The sequence below is a fragment of the Eschrichtius robustus genome, chromosome 4, assembly GCF_028021215.1.
Source record: "Eschrichtius robustus isolate mEscRob2 chromosome 4, mEscRob2.pri, whole genome shotgun sequence".
In the NCBI taxonomy this organism is placed as follows: domain Eukaryota; kingdom Metazoa; phylum Chordata; class Mammalia; order Artiodactyla; family Eschrichtiidae; genus Eschrichtius; species Eschrichtius robustus.
Window position 1 is genome coordinate 133,074,620 of NC_090827.1, and position 15,722 is coordinate 133,090,341.

At 32.8% G+C, this 15,722-nt stretch overlaps 1 protein-coding gene across 7 annotated transcripts in view; it reads left to right on the plus strand.

Annotated features, from left to right (window-relative positions):
- Positions 1-15,722, plus strand: part of BLTP1 (bridge-like lipid transfer protein family member 1) — a 211,242-nt gene that overhangs the window by 38,406 nt on the left and 157,114 nt on the right. For all 7 annotated transcript variants that reach the window (XM_068543392.1, XM_068543385.1, XM_068543389.1 and 4 more), the window contains 7 exons: positions 1,347-1,533; positions 4,597-4,678; positions 5,055-5,248; positions 7,282-7,361; positions 9,203-9,353; positions 13,651-13,807; positions 14,216-14,294. In XM_068543392.1, coding sequence (XP_068399493.1) covers positions 1,347-1,533; positions 4,597-4,678; positions 5,055-5,248; positions 7,282-7,361; positions 9,203-9,353; positions 13,651-13,807; positions 14,216-14,294 — 930 coding nt within the window. The remainder of the gene's footprint in view (positions 1-1,346; positions 1,534-4,596; positions 4,679-5,054; positions 5,249-7,281; positions 7,362-9,202; positions 9,354-13,650; positions 13,808-14,215; positions 14,295-15,722) is intronic.

The following is a 15,722-nucleotide window of genomic DNA, read 5'->3' on the forward strand; positions in this document are numbered from 1 at the left end:
GTATTAAAAAAAAAGTGTGTTTCTTATTTTTATTTTAATTTTAAGAATTTGACCTACAGCAAGAAAAAGGGGAACACACTTTATGTAATAGCTTAGGGGATCGTCTTAGCTTTTATCCATTTGATAAATCTGAAGAAATAGGAGAGAGAACATAGATCAAGAGCTATCTAAAAAATATAAGAAAAGTTACAGCTCTTAAACATTAGTTTTTTGAAGGATGGTGTTTATCTCTCTTTCCTCTCTTGTCTCAGGAAGTAATGAGGGAAAAAACCTTCATTGGAGTAAAACTAAAAGTATTACTGTATAAAAATATGAATGTTGTTGATTCATTTTCCTTAGCTTATTTTTGAATATGAGTGGCAGTGTATTTTTCATTTCTTAATTTAAACTAAGATTTACATTTATTTAGGGTGTTTGACATCTCATATGCTGTTTTGCTAATAATTTGAGAAGAAATTAATATTGGTGAAATTTGGTACCTTACTAAACCACAGCATAAGCTACTGAAATGAAAGTTGGTAATTCTCTTTACCCATTTAAAAAAATTAGATTATTCTAACTGGTCATAGCTAATTTTAATTGCCTTTCAATTGAATTTGTTTGACAGGGATAAAAACAGATAAAGGTTGAAAAAGAAGTCTTAAAAAACACATGTATCATTTATAGCAAAATAAAGCACTGACTGTGGTACCTTTCTTCTGACCCTTTTTGGTTGACATGAGATGCACTGTCTTAGATTATTTCCTCAGTAGAAACAAGTGCCCCATCTATCACTTTATAGATGGGTTTATTACTATTGTTACTTATATTTAATATAATTGTCTTTTATTTGAGATTATTATTTGAGGACAGTTTATAGAATCTTTGTTTTAGCATTGTGTAGTTTGTAAAAACAAACTAGTATTTATGAAAAGTCCTGGTTTCTATGATGCACAAGTTCAAATACTAGTGTGATGTTTAAATGCATCATACTTTGAACAATTTACTATTTATATTTTAGTATACACTTATGGCTATATTGAGGTAAAGTTTTACTTTGTAAATGGCATTGTGCTGTTCTTAGCATACAGTCTTTAAGTTTTGTTGTTATACACCCAGAATGTAGAAATTCAGATTGTTTTTAGAGTGCTAAATTGAAATACTGTAGTAAATCAGCTTTTTTCTTTCTCTTGTCCATGTTTTATTGCTTTTAAAATATTATTCCCTTTTATCATAGACTTCTGTTTTAAAAGAAATCATTTGAGTTACTTTAGCTGTGGAAAAGATTTGACTTAAAACTTTGACTAAAGTTTTTTAAAAGTTGACTAAAAACTTTTTTTTTTTTTTTTTGTAATTGATGTCTTTAGATCCAAAGGCAGAAACTAGATTATACATCACAGTCAATGACTTTGAATTTCATGTCTATAATCGTTCGGATCTTTATGGACGTCTTCAAGAATTGTTTGGTTTGGAGCCAACAATAATTCCACCCAAGAAAGAAGATGATAAAACACGAGAAAATGGAAGAACAAGAACCCAGTCCAAAATTGAAAGGTTGATTGTCACACTTGAATTTTATTGATCTCCAACATTTAAACATCTGCTTTTATTAGAGTATTACTAACACTGTTTACCTAAACACAGCCTAATCTTTCTTTGTAGATTAACTAAAACATTTATTCTCACAAATAAGTATATAATTCTTCAAAAATGTCAAATAATACAGAATTATGTAATGTGAAAAAGCAGTCCCGGTCTATTCTTCTCACCAGTTCTACTTCCTTCTTTGTTGATAACTACTATCAATTTGTTTTTTATTCTTTTGAATGCACATACATAAGTCTATACATAGCTAAGGTGCATATACAATTATATGATTTTATTTTATCTGTTTCTGGGCTCTCCGTTCTGTTTCATTGACCTATTTGTTTTCTTTCACCAATACCACAGTGTGTTGATTACTGTAGCTTTACATTTAAGTCTTGAAATCAGGTAGTGTCAGTCCTCCAACTTTGCTTTTCTCCTTCAATGTTGTCTTGGCTATTCTGGGTCTTTTGCCTCTCCATATAAACTTTAGAATCAGTTTGCCAATATTCAGGGGTTTCAATATGGATTGCATTGAATCTATAAATCAAGTTGGGAAGAATAGACATCTTGACAGTATTGAGTCTTCCTATCAATGAACATGGAATGTCTCTGTAGTTATTTAGTTCTCTTTGATATCTTTCATCAGAGTTTTATAGTTTTCCTCATGTAGATCTTGTAGAAAAATTGTTAAATTTATACCTATTTCATTTTCTGTGGTGCTATTGTACGGTATTATGTTTTTAATTTCAAATTCCACTTGTTCATTTGTGGTATATAGGAAAGTGATTGACTCTTGTATATTACTAACCTTGTATCCTGCAACCTTGCTATAGTCATTAGTTCTAAGAGTATTCTTGATCAGTTCTTTCCGATTTTCAACATAGATGATTGTGTCAGCTGCAAACAAAGTCTTATTTCTTCCTTCCCAATCTGTATACATTTTATTTCCTTTTTTTGTCTTATTGCAATAGCTAGAACTTCTAGTATGAATTTGGAAAAGAATGGTGAGAGGGGACATCTTGCTTCATACCTGGTCTTAGTGGGAAAGCTTCTAGTTTGTCACTGTTAAGTATGATGTTAACTGTAGGTTTTTGTTGGTTGATATTCTTTATCAAGTTGAGGAAGTCCCCCTCTATTCCTAGTTAGTAAAACTAGAGGTTTTAATCATGAATGGGTATTGGATTTTGTCAGATGCTTTTTCTGTATCTGTTGGTATGATCCTTTGATTTTTCACTTTTAGCCTGTTAATTGATTTTTGAATGTTGAACCAGCCTTGTATACATAATAGTTTTATTTTTTTAAAAGTAGATGATGAGGATGTTTATTCTCAGTTAAATATTTAGTGCATATTATGTCCCAGGCACTGAGCTTGAGGTACTGGGAATACTGAGAATATGACAACTGTTCTATCTTGAGGGAATTTATAGCCTACTGTGGGAGTTAGAACACTTAAAAGGCAATTTTAGTGCAAGAAATATAACAGGGACAAGAATAGAATTCTCTGGGCACACATAGAAGGATCCGGGAAGGTAGGAACCTTAAAGGTGAATGAATTAAGCAGAGAAGGAGATGAAAGTTCTTCCATGGAGAAGAAACATCATATGCAATAGAGAAGTTGTTACTGAGGCTGGAGTGGATTACTTGAGGTGGGGATAAATTAGACTAAAATGTTTAGCAGGATCCGGGTTAGAAATGTGGCCTTACCCCAGGTCAGCAGTGTTGTGTTGTGATTGGAGGGAGATAAGACTGGAGGCAGGGAGACCAGATAGAAGGACATAGTAACAGTTCCGGGAAGAGATGATCATCAGCTGGGTTGTTAGCTAGGGGAAGGAAGAGAAGGAGATGGATTCCAGATACACTTAGGCAGATGAATACTTAAGAGAGTGATGAATTAGTTGTGGAGAACAAATAAGAAGGATGAGTCAACAGTGAATCCAAATTTCTAATTTAAGCAGTAGTCATGCTTAGTCAGGAAACCTTAGAGAAAGGTTAGGGGTGGTAGTGAGGTTAGTTTTGAATTTAGTTTTAAGCACTGAAGGCCATCTTATAAATATGGCTCCAGAAGTGTGATTTAGGAGTTACTGGGTTACTGAAGAGATATGCCTTGAGCTTTCATATGAAATCTTTAGTGAATTGCTGTGAATTTTTCATTTCTTAAAAGTTGTGTACCTTGTGTATGGACAATTCCTGTTTGCTTACTCTTGGTCTATCCTTTTCATTGTATTGAGAGGAAATTATTTTGGCACAGAGTGGCAGGGGTAGGGAAGGAGAAGGATCAGCCAAACTGTCAGAAGTGCTTAAAACACTTAAAACATCAAAGTAACTTACATCTTGGTCATTTTTGTTTTAATTATAATTTTTGCTGTCTTGTAAAATGATATAATGTAGTGCAATAGGCATAATGACAGATATAATGACAGCACATCATAATTTATACCTTGTCATTAAAGCTTGTCATTCTGAAAATATACTTTTTTGTTATAGCTTCTTATATAAAAATTGGTGCGTGATAGAGTACATTCTAGGAGACATTTTAGGGATATTCGTGTCCATTAGATGGTCATTGTTTTGTTTACTGAGCAGTCATTAGATATATTTGGAAAGATATAGCTGATATTAATAATGTGTATTGTGGGACTTCCCTGGTGGTGCAGTGGTTAAGAATCTGCCTGCCAATGCAGGGGACACGGGTTCAAGCCCTGGTCTGGGAAGATCCCACATGCCGCGGAGCAGCTAAGCCTGTGTGCCACAACTACTGAGCCTGCGCTCTAGAGCCCGTGAGCCACAACTACTGAAGCCCGCGCGCCTAGAGCCTGTGCTCCACAACAGGAGAAGCCACCACAATGAGAAGCCCGCACACCACAACAAAGAGCAGCCCCTGCTCACCGCAACTAGAGAAAGCCTGCGTGCTGCAACGAAGACCCAACACAGCCAAAATAATAATAATAATGTGTACTGTGAGGAAGTCAACAGTATTCTCAGGTACTTAAGTTTTTCTCATATATGTCAACTTTTGTTTTTTCTTCTCAGAGTTAAAGTAAAAACAGAATCTCAAGACCCCACATCTTCATGGAGATCACTTATTCCAGTCATAAAGGTCAATGTGAGCACAGTAAGTAAATTCCACTGCAATTAATGTTTCATGGGTTAATAACAGAACCTTTTACTTTTGCAAATATAATTTTCACTTAAGAAAGTAATTTTGTAGATGTCTTTGGGTTCCATTCTTAATAAAGTGAAAGAATTATTTCAACACCAATACCATTTTAGCACAAATGTATAGACCTTAAAGGCTATTTATTTATTGACAAGTGCTCAAATTTCTTTAACCACTGGTCTAAATTGATCAGTGGAGCAATTTAAACAGTATATAGTGCTAAAGTGGAATCATTTAGTAGTTGCTTGAAAATGCTTGTTATTAGGTCGGCTGAGAAAAAAAAATACAGCCTAAATAGTATGGCATAATATCTCTTATCTGTTTTTTTTAGGGACGCTTGGCCTTTGGAAATCATTACCAACCTCAAACTCTGTGCATCAACTTTGATGATGCTTTCTTAACCTATACTACAAAACCACCTTCCAGTCATCTTGACCAGTTCATGCATATTGTGAAGGGAAAGCTTGAAAATGTTCGAGTCATGCTTGTTCCTAGTCCAAGATATGTTGGTCTTCAAAATGATGAGTAAGAAAGTCATAAAAATAACAAATAACTTCTTTATACCTATTGTAGCTTATCATTTAGAATCTTTAGTATCCTTTTAATTTCTTTGCTATAAGTTGGGCAATAATTACGTATATTTCTCTATTAAATCAACTGAGTATTCCTGCTTTATAAGATAAATGGAGTTTATCCACTGGTAAACTCCTATTTTAAATATTTTTCTATAAACTATTTTTCTTGTTTTTTAATTGTAATAGTTAATATTTATTGCCATTTAATATATGTCAGGCACTGTTTATAAGCTTATAATTTTTCTATCATTTTCTCAGTGTATTTGGGAAATTTATTTTGGGCAATTGAGCCCTGATGTTTGTATATTAGAAAATACACATTACAGATAGGTTTTTATTTTCAGAAGGGATGGATAAATAGTAAATTCAACAAATTCATTAGAGTAGAGTATCATTTGAGTTAATGAAAAGTTGAAAATTGAATCAGAATTACTCTTGGAAAACTGATGAAGTTAAGACAGTTTTGGAATTCAGTTGACATTTAAGTCCCAGTCAGTTTTCCACCTAGCTTTCCAGATTTGCTTTCCTTCAGTGAAGTAGCTCCTTGCATATAGGAGACACATTGTAATAATGTGTCTCACTAGAGTCACCCTCTTTGTGGTGGGATGCTTCCATTCCAGAGGACTGGGACCCTCAGGTAACAGACACATGACTCGCATCTGACTCCCAGGCCACATGCTCACGAGTGGGGTGAGGGCTCTTGTAATCTTTGTTATTCTCAATCACTATTCTTTTTTGTGAAGGAGTCTATGGTTAAATTTGTGTAATTTAAGTATTCATGTGATGAGTTTCCACTGTCTCAGCTTTTGTCTTTGTGTGTAGGCAATATAAAGTTTGAGGTTATGAGAAACATGATTGTTTCTTTTTAGTTCCAACTTTTGGCTAGCTTGCTATTAGATTTTCTAGGGATTGGCTAGAATGACACAGTCATTTTCCCAACTTGAGTACCGGGGAGGCTCTGGGTCTACCTGGTTTCACACTCTTCAGGATCACTGAATTGCTAAGCATCTTGGAATATAAGCTACGCACACAATTCTATATTTATGGGTGCAAGTTGTAATACTGAAAAAAATAAATCTGGGTTTTTGTGAAAATTACTACAGAGTAAAATGAAAAAGTGTCCTGCTATTTGTATAAAAAGATTTAAAATTGTATTTTTCACTCTTCAAAAGTAAGCATGGAGATTAAATAATGAGATGAAATCCTAACCTTTGTGATTTAATACATATTTAGAAGAAGATTGTTGAATTTGTATATGTTATATTATCTGATGATTGAGAGGTTAATTCTGATATGGAAGGAAGGTATTGTGGTGTATGACAAAGGCAAAAGTTGTTAAATCAAAGCAAGTAAAGAGGGAAGTTAATTGATGGTACAGAAACATTCATTCCAGAATTTGAGTTCAAGATGTTTGCTTTAAGTTTATTTCAAGTTGATCAACTAAATATTCTTGGAAATAGGTAATATAAAGTTGCATATAATAGGTAATATAAGGTTTCTGAAAGGTTATGCTTTATTTTACAATATATAAGATGATATTTTTAATCAGTTTTATAGTGTTATTAATATAAAATGGTTGAATTTGAAGTCTAATTTTAAATTTATTGTTGCAAATGCAGAATATGATTATTATATTCCAATGAACATTGTTCTTCCATTGTATTTAATTAAACTTTGTTTTAAATGGATTTCTCTCATTTAAAACTTAAAATGAAAAATGCAAAACAGATTTTTTGTCTTTCTTTAACTGATTTTACTGGTCAAAAATTCTTCAGTGCCAATTTTTTATATAGTCTAATATAGAAAACAATTATGGAACAATTTATTGTATATGTGAAAGATGTTTTCCCTTTTCAAGTTTCTACACTTGATTGCTTTTTAGTTTTCTTTTTTGTTTTCACCCATTACCATCGTTAATTGGAATACTGAACATTTTATATTCTGGAGATGTACTTAGTTTGCCTTCCACCTTCCTTTGTATAGACCACCAAGATTAATGGGAGAAGGTTTTGTGGTGATGCAGTCGAATGATGTTGACATCTACTATTACATGGATGAGCCAGGTATTATTTTTTGAAAATATGTTTCATAGCTACAATTCTGTTTCTTCTATGAAATGCTGATATCTAATAATATTTTAAGTATCCTTGCTTAGGATATAAATAAGCATTAATAACGGTAAATGTGGATGTGAGAATGCCTACCTAAAAAATATCTGTGTCATTTGTCAAAAGTTGAATATTACTTTAGTATTTCAGATCAAAAGAGAACAATATAGTAATCTTTCCTTCAAATTCCATTTTTGCAAGTATACTTCAAAAATTGTGAATACAAATGACCATGAGTGAAAACCATTAGAGAATGTGATGATAGTTAAGGTAGTTCATGCTGGCTTAGGGGAAAAACATCACAGTAAGTTGGATTTGAGGCTTAAAGTTTAAGGATTGAAGTCCAGCTAGTTACAATGCTTCACAGGTGGCCTCAGTTTTATAAATAAGCTAAATATTGGATTTTTAGTCATTTTTTCCTAATTCTTGTTTTTCATACCTTTAAGGAGGTTTATGAGGTCAAAGTATTTTCAAAATTAGGGTGTTATTTGCCTTTTTTTTTTTACTGTGTTGTATTGATGGTGTAAAAGTTACAGGGGGCAAAACTTCTGGTGCTTTAGCATGAATCAAGGCAGTGATTCCAAACTATACTAGTAATCCCTGTCTTTTTCACTGCCACGCAGTCACAATAAAACAAATGCCAGTGCACTTTACAGTGTCTTTGATTAAGCAGTAAAAATTACTTTTATTAAATCTTGACCCTTCAGTAAACTTTTTAATATTCATTTAATAAAATGATAAGAATGCATAATACACTTCTGCCCCATACCAAAGTACACTGTTGTTTCGAGGAAAAGCACTCTGTGATTGAGTTCCAAGCTGAACTGTTTGCTCTTTTCATGGAATACCAGTTGTGCTTGAAAGAGCAACTAGGGACAAACTATGGTTTTGAGCTTTCATGTGAAAGTTAGAATTTTGGAAAATTTGGGTCTGCTACTGTGAGTTTGATGACTTTTCTGATGAGACTACCAGTGATATTAACAATATGACTTTTTAAATGTTTAATAATGAAATTTGTCTATTTGGGAAAAATATGCATGTCTCAGTGAACCAATATTTTCCAAATGACCAATTCATGATGTCCGTAAAAGATTTATTCAGAGTGCAAGAGAGATCAGTAAATTTTAATGTGTCAGAGTATGAGAAGTTCAGCGATAATGGTTTCAGATTCCACATTGCAAGTAATCTTTAAGAAATTACCACTTGTTGAATTTTGGTCTAGTGTCAAAGAATATCCAGAATTATCTGAAAAAGCTATTAAAATACTCCTCCCTTTTCTGTCTACCTATTTGTATGAGGCTAGGTTTTCTTTAATAGATTAAGTGCGGAAACAGCTGTGAGAATTCACTTGTTTTCTATTAAGCTGTATATTTAAGAAATTTGCCAAAATAAAAACGATGCCAACACTTCTCAATAAATTAATTTGTTTTAGAAAATATGCTTATTTTGATTAAAAAATATTTTCATAAAAAATGAAATAAAATTGTATTTGTTTTCATTAAAATGCAGTTATTTTTCACATCATATTTTCATTAAATCTTATCAGACATTTTGTTATGTCAACATGTAATGAGTTTATTTTAAAAATAAAATTTAAAAATATTGCTCAATTCAAATTTTGAATACAGTAAATTTTGATAGATACAATACAAAAAAAAAAATCCCACTTTTGGGGTCTTCAATATAGAGTGTAAAAGGTTCCTGAGATCAAAAAATTTTTAGAAATGTTGATCTAAGGAAGCCTTTTAATGGTTATTTTAAGTAACTATCTTCATATTGTATATTCTGCAATATAGGACTTGTTCCAGAAGAAACAGAAGAAACTGTTGAAGGAGAAATGAGCAGTGAGGATTGCAAATTACAAGATTTGCCTCCCTGTTGGGGACTGGATATAGTTTGTGGTAAAGGAACAGATTTCAACTATGGGCCATGGGCTGATAGGCAGAGGTACTTGATTAAATTATATTTCTGCTAAGTCAAACGTATTGGGATATTACTATAATTTTTATTAAAAACTAGCTTAGTATTGATATTTTTATAAGCTATTTTATTATGGCAGGGTAAGATATCACTAAACGTTTTAATCCAAATAATTTGTAGAGAAATTGGCACAAGCAAGTTTGCTCTAAAGGAGGAGCTAATTCATTAGAAAAATGGTGAATGAGCAGAATATTTACTGGTTCCTTGGTTTTTTCTTTTGTATTTAATCACCGAATATGGCAGGGATTGTTGGGACTATGGAGATTCAGAGCTAACAGACATACATAGTTCAGTTTCGGAAAAAAGAAACAAAAGAGTTTTATTAAGTGCTGTATTAGAGGTATGTAAAAAGTCTTGATGAAGAATTTAGAGAGGTACTGTATTAGTGTGCTGAGGCTGCCACAACAAAGTACCGCAGACTGTGTGGCTTAAACAGCAGAAATTTCTCACCATTCTGGAGGTTAGAATTCTGAGATCAAGGTGTTGGCAGGATTGGTTCCTTCTGAGGGCCGTGAGGGAAGGCTGTGTTCAAAGCCTCCCTCCTTGGCTTGTAGATGGTCATCTTCTCCCTGTATCTTCACATGGTCTTCTCTCTTGTGTGTTTTGTAGGTCTCTGTGTCCAAATTTCCTCTTCTTGCAAGAATACCAGTCATATTGTATTAGGGCCTACCCTATTGACCTCATTTTAACTTAATTACTTCTCTAAAGACCCTGTCTCTAACTATGGCCAAATTAAGAGGTACTGAGGATTAGGACATATGAATTTTAGGGGGACACAATTTAACCCATAACAGGTTCATAACTCATATTGAAGAGGAGAGAACTGGGGAATGCTTTTTGGTTGAGGTAATATGTGAGTTGAGTTTTGAAACATAAGTAAGAATTAGCCAGGGAAAGAAGGATAAGTTATCAGGGCAAGGGAGGAGTTCTGCAAATGCATGATGGCAGTGGAGAATTGTCTTAATAGGTTCTATAGGTTGTTAAAGAGAGTTGTAGGTAGTTAAGAAATATATAGATTTTATACTGGAGGTAATAGGGAGTGCCTGAAAGGTAAAAAAGGGTTTTTTATTCTTAGTTATTCTATTAATTTTGAAGTAATTTTCTATTTTTAATATATTATGAACATCTACCTACTTACTGAAGAATTTTAAACAAAGGAGGGGACATGTACTACTATTTATGAGGGAACAGCTAAATTTTTACGTAAATATACATTGTTTAAAGCTAGTTTAGTCTTTCATAAACTAGCTTGAATGGAGAAATACAAGCTTAATCAGTCACTGAGGCAGATATTACTGGGCCACTGATGGACTACTAAGAGTGCTGATACTGACTTGATATACTGACTCTTTTTATACTTAATTGTTTTATTTATTTATTTTTTGAATTTTATTTTATTTTATGTTTTTACACAGCAAGTTCTTATTAGTTATCTATTTTATACATATTAGGGCATATATGTCAATCCCAGTTTCCCAATTCATCCCAGCACCACAAACCACCCCCGCCGCTTTCCCCGCTTGGTGTCCATACGTTTGTTCTCTACATCTGTGTCTCTATTTCTGCCTTGCAAACTAAACTTAATTGTTTTAAAAAGTGCTTTCTAAGCCCGGGTGCAGCAACGAAGACCCAACGCAGCCAAAAAACAAAAAAAAAAGTGCTTTCTACCTAGCATTGTTAGAAGAATTATATACTTTGTCAGGTACTATATTCTGTTAACCTTGGTATCTCTAGCATATAGAAATACCTGCTCCATTAAGTAACTATTTAAATAAGTACTAGTTATTTATATAGCTAGTATAATACTTGTATGGTAAATGTATAAGTAAGTGTGTTATTTGAATACTTGGAGTATGCTAATACAGTACTTCATTAAGTTCTGGGTTAGATTATTAGACCCGAAGGTAAACAGAGCTTAAAATTTCAGGTTAGAAAACAAATATTTTTCAAATTACTGGATTTAAATTTTCCTTTTATAATAAAATTTTTCATACATTAAACCATGCTGTATTTACTGTGGAATAGTTGAAAATGAGGGGTTTTACATTCCCTTAAGTAACAGTTACACTTGCTATATTTGAAAGGAAAAACTTAAAACAGTGCTTTAACACAGGCACAGAATATTTTTGCATTTTAGTATTTGAATAAAGTGTGATTCTTCTAAACTATATTTAATTGTATTGCATTAAGAAAAAGTATTAGGCTATATTTACATGAAAATCCTAGCTAAAATTCTTTTAATATATAGTCATATTCACTCTTTGGGTGATCTTTGTATAATACAGAGAAATGATACTGAAGATAACATGAAAGAAAAATTTGCTTTACCAGCTCCCTTCAGTAGGTCCTGCCACTGCTAGGAGAGAACAGCAATACATTTTTTAACCTGGACTTAACAAAACCATTCAGATTTATTAAAAAGAAAGAAGAAAGAAAGAAATTTATCACATGGGTTTAGTTTCCTTGTGTGAGTAATAATAGTATTTATCCCCTCCCTTATATATGCAAATTGTGCATTTCCTCCCTTGTAGCCATTTCCTTTTCTCCTTCCCCATACTGAGTTTCTAAACAAATATGAACTGTTATCAGAAATGTTAATTAGGTCATTTTTTTTTAGTACCTACCTATTAGTGTAAGAAATATAGAAAGAAATCTCAACTGTTTTATTATTGGATAGTTGACTCAGCATTGTGAGTTTTTGATCTCTGATGTCGCATGACCTTATTTAGCTTATAGATTTTAATGTCAGTTCTGTTACCTTTACATGATTTTCTTTTTTTTTGTTATTTTTAACATCTTTATTGGAGTATAATTGCTTTACAGTGGTGTGTTAGTTTCTGTTGTATAACAAAGTGAATCAGCTATACGTATACATATATCCCCATATCCCCTCCCTCTTGTGTCTGAATCTTTAAGACGCTCAGCTTTTGTTTTTAAGAGTTTTCATGACAGAGTTGAAATATAAACTTTATAAATTCGTACTTACTCCTTAATGATAACTATAATAATGCAAATATTCCTGATATTGTCTGGCCTTTTATTGCTTTCACTTAAGTGCTTTCATTTATATTTTCACACTTGATCTTCATAACAGTGAGAGACACAAGGACAGGTGTGGTGATCTGATTATACCTGTGAGAAAATGGAGACACAGAAGTTCAGTGATTTGGGCAAGATAGTAAAGCTATAGCATCTAGAGCCAAGATTCAGACCAACCCGTCAAGTCCACTGCTCTTTTCATTGTATCCTGCTACCCATTTTATAGACCATGATCACCTAATGATCAGATGGATTCTTTGTCTTGAAAGCTTAGTTTTATATATTTGTGTCTTAGCCAAAACATTTACAGACTTAATTTTCTTTTCAAGTCTATAATGGATCAGTTTGCAAATTTTGTTCTGTTGATCTGATTTTTCCCAGTCAGTTTATTCCAAGCAGCATTTCCTGTTACTGATGACTCCTTCCTCAACTCTTCCTATTTAAAAGTCAGAAACTGATACTTCTTCTGAATGTATGAGTCACATGCTAATTTTTAATTATATAGAAGACTATGAATTGAAAGTTTCTTGGTTTCTTTCATGTTTGTCAAATGATAAGGGGAGGCAAATACATTAGAGCCCTAGCCTCCAAACACTTGCTTCTTTTTAGAAATCTATTGCTCTTTAGACTCTTTTTGTTATAACATTGATTAATAGTGATTATGAAAATAATAGAAATAACACTTTTTCCATGTGCCATGTACTGCCAAGTCTTTTTCATATATGTTGTCATTTAATTCTTGGATCTATTCTCTGAGACTGGTTATGATAATCCTCTTTTACAGGTGAGGAAGCAGGCGAGTGTCCTCAGAAAGGTTAAGTAGTAATTGGCCAGAGTGGAATGATTCTAATTAAACCATCCCCCTTCAGCTCTTTCTTTGCCATTTGCACAATTGATATACCTGTAGAAAGTCTTTAATTTTTCACAGTATGTTTGAATAGTGCAAATTTGGTCTTACCTATGTCTTATTTGATAGTAGTATATTAAGTGCTCAAAGCTCATTGATCTCTGGAAGTATAAAACATTGGAGAAAACAGTCTTTCATTTTACTGAAAGGAAATTATGTTAGGTGTTATTTTGTGACTTAATTTTTTTTTTCAATTTTATGTCTAATTGTTAAATAAGATAGCAGTGGTAATAGAAAGTTATAATACTGATTTTGTCTCTTATCAGTGGTAATTTTATTTGAATAACTTGTCATCATTCTTTCTTCCTCCTTATTTAGAGATTGTTTATGGAAGTTCTTCTTCCCTCCTGATTATCAAGTTCTGAAAGTCTCTGAAATTGCACAGCCTGGGAGACCAAGACAGATCCTTGCTTTTGAACTACGAATGAATATTATTGCAGATGCTACAATTGACTTGCTGTTTACCAAAAATAGGGTAATTATTGAAATAATATAGTAGAAAATTATGTGTAAAATTTGAACATTATTTTCCAAAGTATCTTTCTGGTGACTAGTCCTATACTCAGATTCATTTCTATGAGCTTCCCTGACCCCCACCCCCAATAATTGTATGTATGTTACTTTCATTAAGTGCCAAATAGTAGAAAGAAGTTAATTAATAATAATAGACCTTTATACTATAGTCTGATTCATTTTCTCCTTTAAATCTGGCCAAACTGTTTTAGTATATTTTTGGTATAAATTTGAACTTTTGCTCTTAGGAACTTTTAATACCTATTTAATATTATTGATGATTAAATTTTGTCTTTGATAATAACTGAAAAGTAAAGATGGGAGTGTAGTTATAATAAATGTCTCATGAATTATTTTTTGCTTTTGGTAGGAAACAAATGCTGTACATGTAAATGTAGGAGCTGGCTCATATTTAGAAATTAATATCCCAATGACAGTCGAGGAAAATGGTAAGCTACGATGAGTGTTTTTCTGTTTTAAGTGATTAGTAGGGGAATAATTAATATATAAATAATTGTTAATCCAGTTAGACTAAAATTAATGGGGTTTTCTTTTTCAGATTTTTATTATATTTTGATGTGCCTGTAGTTAGTAAATACTATATTATTCATGCACCTAGAGAGAAGGGAAAAGCGTTTTAATCAAGCTAGGTCTTATTATTCTGTGCTTTATTATACCTTACACTTCTTTTGTAAGTTTGTGCGTAATTTGCTTAGTGTATGTTTTTCCTGTTAGTCTGTTGCTCTGTGAAGGCTGGTACTACGTATTTCTTTTCACTGGTGTATACGTGTGCCAAGCCCAGGACCTGGCACGTGGTCCATGGGCAGAAATAGATTGAATGACTAATAGGCTTTGTTTTAGGTTATATTGTTAGTAGATTTTTGTCAGGAAGTAAGCTGGGTACTTTGAATAACATAACTTTAAGAAAGCAGAATATTTCATATTTAAAATATTAAATCATGCCCTGATTAGCTGTAGTTTTATCTGAGCTAAGATAATCTAAGTTCATTATGAATTTGAAATTTGGGCTCTGATACAGGTTAATCAGTAACATGATTAAATACTTTATTATTAAATTTATCAAAATATTATATAGTCTCCCTCATTTCTCCTTGTTCTTCCCATCCTCTTATTACATTTGTAATTGAGACCACTTGAAGTGAAATTCTGCTTTATTTCTTCACTTTCTTGAGAGTATGGGGAGTAGCAACTCACCAATGTTTTTAAATTACTGAATAGCAATGTTACTATTGCTAAGTATAATTAGAATAATTTTTATGTAATTCTTGGCTCTCTTTTCTTGTTTCTGTCACTCATTTTGTTGCTACGATAAGAAGAAAACAGGCAAAGGTGTTGACTGGATTTATTAGCTTGCATAAAAAGGTAACAGTTGAGTCTGCCTGCTTAGATAATTAATTGAAAAAGTGACTGAGAATGAGATAGTATATCTTTTCCCTGTAACTTTAGGGCTATTACACTGAAGAACTAAAACCTTATCTTAGTTACTTTTAAAAGAATAACCTAAGTCTTGAAGCAGATGCTTGAGATTCTCTAGGATTCAGAGTAGTCAGTTGGAAAGAAGCATCTTTCAGGATAGCCTTAATTACTGATATATAGGATCTGTAATTCTGTAGGAGAAGAGGCTGTTGAGGGTTGCACAGAATTGAGCATGGTTCAGTTAAGGGAGTGCTTCTGCCTTTTTTTTTTTTTGATTGATTGATTTATCTTTGGCTGCATTGGGTCTCCGTTGCTGTGCACGGGCTTTCTCTAGTTGCGGCGAGTGGGGGCTTCTCGTTGCGGAGCACAGGCTCTAAGTGCGTGGACTTCGGTAGTTGTAGCACGCAGGCTCAGTAGTTGTGGCACGCGGGCTCAGCATT